Source organism: Chlamydotis macqueenii, chromosome Z (assembly GCF_036417535.1).
Source record: "Chlamydotis macqueenii isolate bChlMac1 chromosome Z, bChlMac1.mat, whole genome shotgun sequence".
NCBI lineage: Eukaryota > Metazoa > Chordata > Aves > Otidiformes > Otididae > Chlamydotis > Chlamydotis macqueenii.
Genome location: NC_141593.1, coordinates 63590223 through 63602283, shown reverse-complemented (window position 1 = coordinate 63602283; position 12061 = coordinate 63590223). Strand labels below are relative to the sequence as shown.

At 38.6% G+C, this 12061-nt stretch overlaps 1 protein-coding gene across 2 annotated transcripts in view; it reads left to right on the top strand.

The window, feature by feature from the left end:
- Positions 1–12061, top strand: part of SNCAIP (synuclein alpha interacting protein) — a 94587-nt gene that overhangs the window by 63696 nt on the left and 18830 nt on the right. For both annotated transcript variants that reach the window (XM_086770312.1, XM_086770311.1), the window contains exons 6-8: positions 909–1022; positions 6354–6479; positions 10367–10536. In XM_086770312.1, coding sequence (XP_086626438.1) covers positions 909–1022; positions 6354–6479; positions 10367–10536 — 410 coding nt within the window. The remainder of the gene's footprint in view (positions 1–908; positions 1023–6353; positions 6480–10366; positions 10537–12061) is intronic.

The following is a 12061-nucleotide window of genomic DNA, read 5'->3' as shown; positions in this document are numbered from 1 at the left end:
AACTGAAACTTGAAATGGATATTTCTTTCCTATTCGTGATAGCTTTTTCCATTTTATGCACACAAACAGCTTTTTATGTTATGTATGTTGACCTCTGTGAGGTTTTGACTGAGCAACTGAAATACTTGTTTAAGCTATAAATAATATAATAGCCTTTATGAACATGAGAGTTGAAAAATGAAGTAAGAGCAAGCTGGAATGTAGGTTGTGTTAAACTGCATTTACCAAAGTACCATCACTGAAAAGGGGCTGCAGCAAGAGAAGCTTCTAAAAACTTTTGCCTTTACACTGGGCTACAAACATGCTCTGAAGAAAATGTTCATCTGTTTCCAAAGCATCTACATCCCACTTCACAGTAACTTGCAAACTGCTGGGAGTGTGCGTAGCAGCCTGGAAATCTTGAGACAAGGCTTTAAAAGGTGTTCAGGGGAAGAACCACCTCTTTGTTTGAGTGGTATCAATTACAGATGGGTCCTAACCCATGAGGATTAGGTGTTCAGGTACCGTATACATAGGAATAACTTAGAAAGCATGCATTTAATTAGTGATCAGTGAAGACTTGAGTTTCTAGAGAAACTGTTCACTCTGCTCCAGCAAATCATCTCATTTAGTCATTAAGCCTTGCTGTACAAGTGATAGAAACAGAACTATTGTTTTGCTCTGAACAGTCTGAGAGTAGGTGCCAGATTGTGTGTGTGCTACTGTTTGCCACTTTCACATTGCTTATTTTGCTGTTACCAATAGCCAAATGATAATTGATCTAGGAAAAGATAAATAAGTGCATTACATGAAAGTAGATAAAAGAACACATTTTCACACAAACTGGATTTTCCTAACATTTTAATAATTCTGTTTGTAGATGTGTTTTGAACTGGAAGAACTGGAATTTAATTTTTTTTTTTTTTTAGAATGGTCAACTGGAGTGCGTTCGGTGGATGGTGAGTGAAACAGAAGCTATTGCTGAATTAAGTTGCTCAAAAGACCACCCAAGCCTTATTCATTATGCAGGTTGCTATGGCCAGGTATGACTTTTGTTTACTTTTTCAAATAGATTATTTAGATGCTTCTAAAAGAATTTCAATTTAAAGCATCTTTATTATTTTCTGGCTTTTAATTACAGGTGTTCATAATAGGAAAATCTTTTCCCACTTAATCTGTGTATTTTTTCAGTATTTTCCCTTTTAAGTCTTTTTTTTTTTTTTTTTTTAAGCTTTAAGTAATGGATAGAAGATGATTAGCTAGTGTATTCGACCAACCTATTAATCCTAAGAACATCTAGGGAGATTAGCTGTCATGATCCTCAGAGGACTCCTAGGACACATCAGAAAATCATCAAACATTTTGGAATAATTTACATTCTCTTTCCAGGAGAGATTAATCTCGAAATATTTTGGCAAATTGTGACAATTTAGGAATTCAGTATTTTGGCAGTGAAATTAAGTGTGGTGAAACTTGAACATCATCTGTCTAGCTCTAGCGAGTTTTATTTAGCATTACATATAAAAATACATTTTAAACCAATCTTGTTCCACACCTAACTTATCTATAAATCTCATTATGAGAAACCACAGAAGTATAGCATTTCGGTGCTTTGCTAGTGTCTGGGGAAACGTATACCACTTAATCGCACCACATTCTCTTCCCACAAAGTCTGTTTTTCCTAAGTAGACCTCGCAATAACCTCTCTTCAAAGGACCTTCTCCAGGATCCACTATACAAGGAATAGTGATCAGTTATTCTTCTCTAATCTCTTTGGCAGATGGACTACTTTATCACGCAGTTTCTTCAACAGACATTAACAATAAATGCCGAAAACTCACTATCTTTGTCCTAATGCTTTTTTTCTCTTACTTGTAGAGAACAAGCGAAATGTAAACACTAAGAAAATTATCTTTATCTTTCCTGTACAAGTGTGGTTGTCTCATTCAATGCCATACAATAATTCTGGCATGTTTCTGCTTTAACTGGTCCTGTCCAAGCATGAATTTACTGCAGGGGTAGGGAAAGAGAGGGAGCAGGTTTGGAAGGCGATGCAGTTGGAAGTCTACCCTTTCTCCTGATGTTTCTGTTTGCACACAGACACCCTTGTTTTGATGCTGTATGAAGACTTCTGTTGCCTTTTCTCCACTCACTTGCTATGCAGATGTTACTGGTGCAGGTTAAGATCGTGCTGGATATACTGATTGATTGTGTCCTGCTTTCCATAGCTAGTTTGGCCTGTAAACCTAGCACTAAATACAGGGAGGCAGGGAGCCAAATCAGAGCTGAATTTCAGAAAGGTATATTAGCTACTGGGAATAAAAAGTTTGGAAAAGAAAATTTCATGTGAACTTACATTCATATCTTCAGTAGATTAGTCTAATTTTGTCCTCCTCTCTAAAGATATTTATACAAACTAAATCCAATGAAGCTTTGGGTTTTTTCAGTGAGCTACGCTGTCTACTGCCAGGGACAGATCTGGCACACTTTATGTAAATTCTTTTCAGAGCAGGACGGAAGCTCTACCAGTTAAGAGACACCAGCTACAATCAGCCACCCGTGAAATTTTAAAAGGTGATATATAAATTGCTGCCAATTTTTCTTAGTTAGCTGAATGCCAAAGAAAGTTCACATGTAATGTCAATTATCCTTTTTTTATAATCCATAAATATCTTGCAAACATGAGGGAATGTTGAGACTGAAGGGATGCCAAGGTATCTTACTCAACTGTGTTAAGAAGAAAAAACTCTGAGAAATTCAAATGCGTAGTTGGCACTATCCACGAAGCTTTAATTTATTTTACCATTACTTACACAAGAGATAATCCATGTAAACACTGGTCTTGGCAGAATTACAAGAGTAATATTTTTACAAGGAAGACCTGTTATTGAATCATTTTCTAGAAGAGTCAGTCCATCCACTGTTTCCCCAGGCATTAGGCATGAGCACCGTATTTTTCTTCAACAAATATAATTTAGAATGGGCAGCAAAAGGGAGTTTGTAGCAAAGCTTCTATGGTAAAGGTCATCAAACTACAGTCATGACCTGACTCCAAAGACATGTCAACAATATTATGTTTGTCCAGTGAGAGAAGGACCACATAAGTTTATCTGATGGAGGAAGAGAAAAGCTTAAAGTCAAGCTGTAGTCTGGTCAGCATACTTCCTAGCAAGGGCTTCTTTAAGCATGAGATTATGCAAGAATCAAGCATAGTTGTTGGTAGGCCTCTCCATGCTGGGTAAAGTCATGGGTACGTGGCAGATTGTGTACCAGCTGTGTCTGGCACAGTCACCATGTGACAGGAAGGAGATGGTGCTGCAGTCATAGTTGCATGTAGGAGGTCCTGACTAGAAGCTTCACAGACCTCTAATTTCTTTCCAACACAGATGCTGTGGTAGCATGGACTGCACAGGTAAGAGGCGGAGGGTGGGGAATGCCAAGGGTTTGTTGCCTCTGAGTACCAGAGAGTCTAGGGGAACCAGAGCTACAGCGTAACCGAGGACCTAGAAGCGGTTCTGTGCTTCTGTACACGACTCGGCAGTGGTGTAGTGCTGGAGTGCACAGTGGGAAGGAGTATGTGACGTTCAGATACACAATGGGAAGGAGTATGTGACATTCAGATACATAAATGCCTAACAACACACTTTTTTTGCACCTCAGGATGTTTGCCTTCCTGTCTAATGTCATTTCTGCAAGGATAATGTATTGTTTTCACACACTCCTGGTCCTCTGCTGTGAAGGGACACTGGGAAGGGCAGCTTATTTAGTAAATATTGAGTGATGGGGCTAGGATCAGCTGTAGAGTCAGTACTCTTCACCATGCTAATCCTTCCATTTGTAGTCCATTTAATGAGTTAAATGGTCTTTGTTAGTTGTTCTTTCTGCTCCAAAAGCCAACTGACAGAGCCAAAGTCTGCAGCCTGTCCCAAAACAGAAATTACATATTGTGACATTTTCCCAGAATCTTTTTTTAGGGAGGTTTGAATTATTGTAGGTCTAGAATATGCCAGAGGGATGTTAACCACTGCTACAACATAAGACCATTGTAGGTCTTAATATTATCAGATATACTGAATGATTCATCAGTAGTTATCAGTTCCTGTTACATACTGTAATTATTTTCCGTTATCTTAATTTCATGCATTTTTTTATTATCCTTCATTTTGTCTGAATTAATTGAGTTGATGACTATAAACATATTCCTAAGAACACTTTTCTTGCAAATACACAATGTGAGTGTTACTAAAGCGATATATTATATCTTTTGATATATGATGTTTTCATTTATCCTAGGTGTAAGTGAAGAAAATAGTTTTCTTTTTTTTTGGTCAAGAAGATTTAAAAGATTTTTTGTTTAAAAACAGTTATTTGAGAGAAACACAAACTGTTTGAGTAGGCCTCTGACTTTGTGGCTGTGATCAGTTTTTGCACAGACAGTCAGTTCTAAGTACAGATGATTGCATTTAGTCATCCAGGCACTTGATTTCTTTGTTGATAAGATAAATGACTAGAAAGCCATAATTTCCTCCATGCTGTTTGTGACCATAAAATTACAGAACATGCTTAACATTCTGGTCCCTGTTACGTTCCAAAGAAATATATCATTTCAAAGCTATAGCTGTCTTCCCATTCTGCAGATGAGTTTTGCTGAAATATTTTTTATTTTAATTATTAAAACATAAGGGTAATTCATAGGAGTAGTGTAATCCTTCTTCACTGCTGGCCAATACCACAGGCATCTCGAGAAATTGCTCAAAACTATTTTAAAAGGGATATGTGATCTGAAGTCATCTCTACATGCTGGCTGTCAGCTGTATTGGGCATTCAGCCAAGGAAAAGTAAAAATACCTATCACTTCACCCTGTAATAAAAACAAAACTGCTGTTACAGTGGAAATATGAAGAAGATAAGTTCCAGACAGACTAGCCCTCTGAAGTAGTAAGCAGACATCCAGGTGCTTGAATGGGCAGAATCATTTGGAGGAGTCCTAAAAGAGTCTGAAGATCTGTCTCCTCTTCCTTGATATTAAAATTTCTGTGGTACTTTTATATTAAAAAAAAACCCCAACTTTATACCTAAGACCTGTAGTTAGAAGTTCCTTTCTTCATTTTTATTCTTTCAGTTTCCCACCTGATTACTGCTCAGAGTCCTAGACATGCTTTCAGTACTGTTTTCTTTAGGTACACTTCAGTCTTACAGGCCCACATATCTAACTGTGGTCAATTTTGTACTTATGTATCACTGAAGTTACTGAAGTGCTGCAGGTTAAGTCTGTGCACTGGTGTTTGCCTCACCAACACTAGCATCTACAAAGCCCCTTTGAACCAGAGCTCCTAGCCAGTATAACACATGATAGATATCAATTGAAGATAATAAAAATACATGTTTAAATAAATAAAGTAATTTATTCTTTTCAGCTGTTCAGATGCAAAAACTGGGAGTACAGCTGTAGTCAGCTATCCTTTAATGGACCTCACTTTTTTATATGATCTGTAGATTTATTCTAGATTTTCAGTATGTATCACATTCAGTAGGGCACAATGAAATTTAATCTGGAGAGGCATGGAAGGTTCCTACAGAGAAGAAGATTTTTCCAAATAAACCTGCTGGGGAAAATAAGAAAGAGAATAAGCTTAGTGCACATATGTAAACTCTCCCTTGTTAGAAGAAAATACCCATATAAATGTATATTACACCTGCATACACAACACGAAGAAGCAATATTAAAAAGAATGAAGTTGGCACCTCAGTTTTGGCTTCCAGACTTTCACTAGCGAGTTTTGCAGGCCAAGTCTCCCCGTCCTTCCCAACATGCAGGCGCATACAAATGGTCCATTAGTTAATGTACTGCGAGCTCAAGATAGAGGGATTTCCCAATTTTAGTTGTGTTGCACAACAGCCCACAGCTGGGGCATAATGATATATCTGAAGAATCTAGCTGCTCAGCTCTGTGATCTACACATACTCCTGTTTTAATTTTCCAAAGAGGCTTGTGGAGTTTCACCAAATTTCACAAGGTGATTTTCAGTTTGACACACAGGCTGTTCTGCCTTAGGTCTCCACCGCTCCAGCATACAGGCATGCATGCTTTTTAATGTACAATTTCTCAGAATGTGTTACAGTACTTATATTTTTATATTTTTTTATTTTTGTAAAACAAAGAAAGTATTTTGGCTTATTTCCTTGGAGAAAAAAAAAAAAAACAAAACAGAGGCAGACCCATGATACACTAAGTCCTACAAAGTTAAGAGACTGAAAACAAGGAATTATTGGACAGTATTAGTAACAGATGATAGTACTAGACTATTCCTCTAGTTCATTTAGCTCTTCATTATTTCATATTTCTTATGACATCTCTTTCCCTCTCCCCCTAGGAGAAAATCCTTCTGTGGCTTCTTCAATTTATGCAAGAACAAGGGATTTCACTGGATGAAGTTGACCAGGATGGAAATACTGCTGTTCACATAGCTGCTCAACATGGCTATCTAGGATGCATACAGGTAGAGTGATAGTTGTATCAGAAACCTCTTTATATCAAACCTGAATGACAACAACCATTAAAATCATTATAGGAGATCTTACAAATGGGAATAATTATTGATACATTAAAACGTACTAGGAGGAAGAACTTTAAACCAGTAGGACTCAGCTTGAAATACCAAAAAGCTGTGTTTTTTTAAATTCTATTCTCAATTATGCTATTGTTAGCCTTAAGTAACTGTTGTATTGCAAGAAGAAAGCATGATTAGATTGTTTATATGTGAGTAGCTAGCGTGTATGTGTTTATGTCACAAAAGAGCAGCCAGTGTAGATACATGTATTCTTCTTACTGTTCTGGTATTTTCCTTCTGTTTCTTTTTCCAGTGAATAGTTGTAACTCTCCAGTTTAGGGGAAGTCTAACAGATAATTTTCTTCTATGTTGAAGGATTTCCACCTCGAGTAAACCATCCCTTCCAGATTTGCAATCCTTGAATGTATCTGTGCTAAACAATGTAGCATGGTGGTGATTTCTAACTAATTCTCAATAAATCAGCTGGGACACTGAAAGCAATATAGTTATGTTGTATAGAGCTGCTGAAAAAAATAATTTATCTTTCTGAGAAGGCTTAAACAGCTACACTACTTTTGGGAGCCAGATGTGAATAAAACAATTTGGATACCTCTGAACAGTACCAAGTGTTCAATGCAGACATACCAAAAAAGCTGTAGGGTTGAACTGGATGGCTAGGTGAAGCATCTCAACTTTGTGTTGAATTGCAGATGTGCCCTGTGTCCATCAAAGTTACTAGAACAACTAGTCACAGGAGTATATTTCGGTGTTTGCTGTTGCCAGCACTTTGAGTGAAAGATGTTTGGAGAAGAAATAATAAGAAAATTATTCCAGGAGATTGCAGAAAGGAATTTGAGAAACAGATTAGTCATTGGAAAATAATAGATAAAAAAGTAAATAACCACATGGTAGAAAGGCAAGAAATAGAAATCAAAGTGATCGTTTCAAATAGGGGATGGGGGGAACGTTTCTAAGAAGGAGTAGTAATTCTCAGAGTCTAAGTACTCAGATTTATATAATTAAACATGTTAATCCTATTGCCACAGATGAACTGATCCACAGCACCTCTTAGGCCACTGCAAATACAGAAGATTTCTGTTAGTTCAACCCTAAAATAAATACAGCTAGTCAATTCTCATTATCTAACCTCTTCAGAGAACTGAATGTATCTGTGCACACTGTTATGTTGAATCCACAGATGCATAGCTGCTTATTATTATTACAGCAGTCTATTTATATATCTGGACACAGAGAAGACATAACTTCCTAAAAGCCAGTTTGAGAGTCTCATACAATAAAAAAAAAAGAAAAAACAGGTGACAGCTGAGCTGAATGAATAGACTTTAAAAGAAAACAGTCAAATAGATTTGGAGGACATGACCATCTCTGCATTTTCTCATTGATAGGACATGTCTTTCTTTTAAAGATATGAGGAATGGACTCTGTACAAACTTATGAAAATAAAATAAGCAAATCATCACATCCATGCTAAATGTAGTGTTTTTATTATTGTATTGTAGACAATTGCTATGATCAGTTGGAAAAAAGTGGACAGTAGAAATGCTTATGATTTACTAGTGGGGAGCACCATTGTGGTAGGCTGTGTGCTTAGGGTTGCTAACTCAACAGTACCTCATCAAGATGTACAACGCATTTGAAGGAGAAATGCGAATAGATGATTTTGAACAGAGTGGTGACATCTGCAGGCTGTTTTCATGGATAAAACTAAACCAAAAAGAGAATAGCCCTGCTTTCCCTGTTCAAATGAATCTTAATAAATTTCTTAGAATTCTTGAGATCATTTTATCATAGATAAATGTGTAAATCAACACGCATTTTGTGTTCAAGTGAAGCCATGAGAAATAAATCATTAAAATATCTAGCAACAACAAAAAATATACAATAATAGTAGTGTCATCTCATTAACAAGTCACAGTCTTAAGTGTAGTTGATGTTTTGTTGTGCTGCGAAACAAAATAAGGCTTCTGCCCAATGAGCTTCTGGTCTAATTTAAAACAATGTACACTGAATGATCTGCTAAAAAGAAAGAAGCTATAAAGAAGGCAGGGAGATTGTAAGCAGCAGTACAAAAGATACAGGGTCACAGGCTGTCAGTGATCCCTCACTGTATTTATGAGCTGGTGACACTCCTATCATGTTCCAAACTATAAGATTGCTTTCACATTGAAATACATAGAATATAGAAACTATAAGTTGCTATAAGACTGTTCTTAAGTTTCCTTCCTGTATAGATTTAGCAGACCAGACAGACCACCATTCATTTTTTCTGTCAGCAGATGTAGTGGTCTCTGTGCCTGCTGTTCTCAGTCAACAAAGCCACTCCAGTCCTTGGTGGCTTACCAGCTCTGTTTGGATAAGTCAACCAAGAGCTCAGCCATGCAAATCCTCTTCTGCATGTGTATGTATAATGTTAATAATGCTGTAGTTTTTGGAGGCATTATTATTTTCTTCAGATTTTTTTCCAAAAGGCTCTGAGGAATGTGTGTCTGAACATTGCTGAGAACGTTTAGGTCCTATTCTAGGCTCTCCAGTAAAGCCAATAGTGCATAACATTGATTATTACAAATAAGTCAGAAAGAGGGAAGGTTTGGTCTCAATTCGTGCTTCAGTCATTGGATTTTGTGAGGTCAGCCTGACAGAACTTCTTTTGCCCTTACAACACTCTGGATTCAAGTCCCAGGTAACTCAAATGTCATGCTTACAACCTGGCCAGTTCTCCAGCAACAACCTAGGGTTCTGCACCAGTACTGTTATTTTTCTTAAAGACTAAAAGCTGATGCTTACTTCAGTATCTCTTTAGAAGAAAACATGGGATAACCAAGCAAGTGCAAAGTAATGAGACTTCTTTCAGCATTACAAAAAACCAAAACAAAACAAAACCAAAAAAAAACCCAACCAGATTGAAAAAGTCATTGTACGGATTTCTTTCTGCAAAAAATACATTAGTGCTTGTCCAACCTAAAGGAGTTGTTTCAAAGCATCTGCCATACTTTTCATATCCAAACATCACTTGGCTAAGGAATCAGGACATTGAGACTGCTGTGTTGAGTGTTTTAAATTCAGGGATTCTGCTGAGGTAGGAAATTGAGAGCTAAACCACAAAAGGAGTCAGCAAATATTGTGGCAAAGACATTCCTCAAAGGAGATTCTAAGGGTGTGTTGCACTGACCTGCAGTGCGGAGATCCCAATAACAGCAGATACCAGACCTGGTAATCCCATTACCACCCTCTGCAAACTGGCTAGCAATGTGTCTATGCTGCCCTGAACCCTGATGTTGTCTAGTACCAATGTCGTCTGAGTTGCACTTGCCTGTGTCTTCCTTTGTAGGTCTACCATGTGCGAAGTTAGCACTACGTTCAGTAATGCATAGACAGGTGCATCAGAAAAAGTTTATTGCTGTGGCTCAGGAGAGAATTAATAGGTGCCTAAGTCTTCTGTTTTCATTTGGTGGTCCCGCTCACTGTATGAATGCTACAAGTTGCACTATGCCATGCAAACAAATGAACAGAAAACAAATTAATTGGGTAGAACTGCAAGGGAAGAGGAGAGAAGAATATAATCTTTTTGTAGTTCTTCTGAACCACAGCTCACTCTTCTGTGTTATCCTTGCACCTGAGTGATAGGTTTTAGAGGTATGTGTTCTGAGTTCAAGCTACACTTGTCAGTGATTGATTTTTAAAAATTATTGCCTCAGACTAACATTTTCAGGCATTTTATTCAGGGGTGCTTTGCGTCCAGCCATCCTTGTGGTAGACCAGCCATCACAGCAGACTTACACTTACAAATGTCAATGTTTCCTTTTGTGTTTTTACAGACATTGGTTGAATATGGAGCAAATGTCACCATGCAAAACCACATGGGAGAGAAACCCTCGCAAAGCGCCGAACGACACGGGCACACCATGTGTTCCCGCTACTTAGTAGTTGTGGAGACATGTATGTCCTTGGCCTCTCAGGTTGTGAAGCTAACTAAGCAGCTAAAGGAGTAAGTGTTCCATTGTTTGCAGGGGGATCATTCTTAAAACCTGTCTTCAATTTAGTAGTAGCATCTGTTTCCTGCTTCTTATATGTGATACTTTCAAGTCATATTTCTGCCTTATCTCTCCACTCTTTCCTGCTCTCAAGCATTTGCCAACTCATCTTTAGCAGCTCAGCTTTTCAGCTGTTCCCTTTGTGGCAGTTTGCTTTTAACACAGGAGAAGGGAGTGGGAGTGGAAAAGGGTATATATGGAGCAATCCAGTCCCTTTTCCCTTTGCGTACCTTGGGATCACATCATTGCTGATCGTAATTTCTGTTTGCATAGCAGGGTTTTATATACAGTGAGTGGCTCTTCCCAGTTACAGCACTGGGCGTTGATCTTGGGAGAAATAATGGAAATAGTAGTTGGAGGGGTTTTTTTGGACTTCAAAGGTCACCAAAGCCCACAGTGGCTACTCAGGAAATATCTTATGTTCTGTTTTTTCTTCATAGGACTTACTTAATTTTAATGTTTTATAAGGTTTTTAATAAACATTCTGTAAAGAGGCTGTTATTTTGAAACATGGATTTATGCAATTGCTTGGTTTTATTGTAGGTGCAGTTACTGTGACTTAGCATGTCAATAGGCACATAAGACTCTTAGAAACCATCAGCACTGACTCAATGTTGTTGACCAAGAGCTTGTCAGCTACATGAAAATGGCTTCTGACAATCCCATGTTTAGAGGAGACCATATCATTTTATGCAAGCAGCATGTGGGTGATTGTACTGGGTATAAATTACGAGACTGTTAACAGGGGAGCTGAAGGGGTGACCTCTGTGAGAACAGGTGAGGGGCTGCCCTTTGCCGGACACAACCGGCTCCGTAACAGTCCCACTGCAGGAAGTAGCTAAGCCCATCAGCCAAGTTGGTGGCACCTCTGTGAAAACATATTTGAGAAAGGGCAGAAAATGGCAGAGAGTAGGATGGAACAGAGGAGTGACAAAGAGAGGGAACAGCAAGGTCAGAGGAGCAGGAGGTGCACCGTGGTGGAGCAGGCACACCCTCAAAGGGACTGTGGCCCATGAAATACCCATGCTACAACAGGTCCACCCCTTGAAAGGACTGCAGCCCATGTATAAGCCCACACCAGAGCCAGTGCTTCCCTGACTGGGCTGCAGCCTGTGCAGGAAAGCAGGAGAGCAGAGGAAAAAATGAGGAGGAAAGAGCAGCAGAGAGAAACTGCTGCACGTGAACTCCAACCTGTGCTGCTCGTTGCCTTGCTGGAAAGCCTGGGTGTAACCTGCAGCAAGGACAAGAGGGGAAGAGAGGAGTCTGGAGTGAAGCCTGAGAATGGGGGAGAAGAGGGACTGGGAGTGCAGATGAACCTGGGAGTGAAGTTGAGCCTGGGAAAGGGGAGGATAGGTGTTGTAAATGTCTGTTTTGTTTCCCGATACCTGAATCAATAATGAAATATTTATGCTAATTGGCAATGAATTAAGTTAAATACCCCAAATTGAGTCTCTTTTGCCCATGACGGTAATTGGTAAG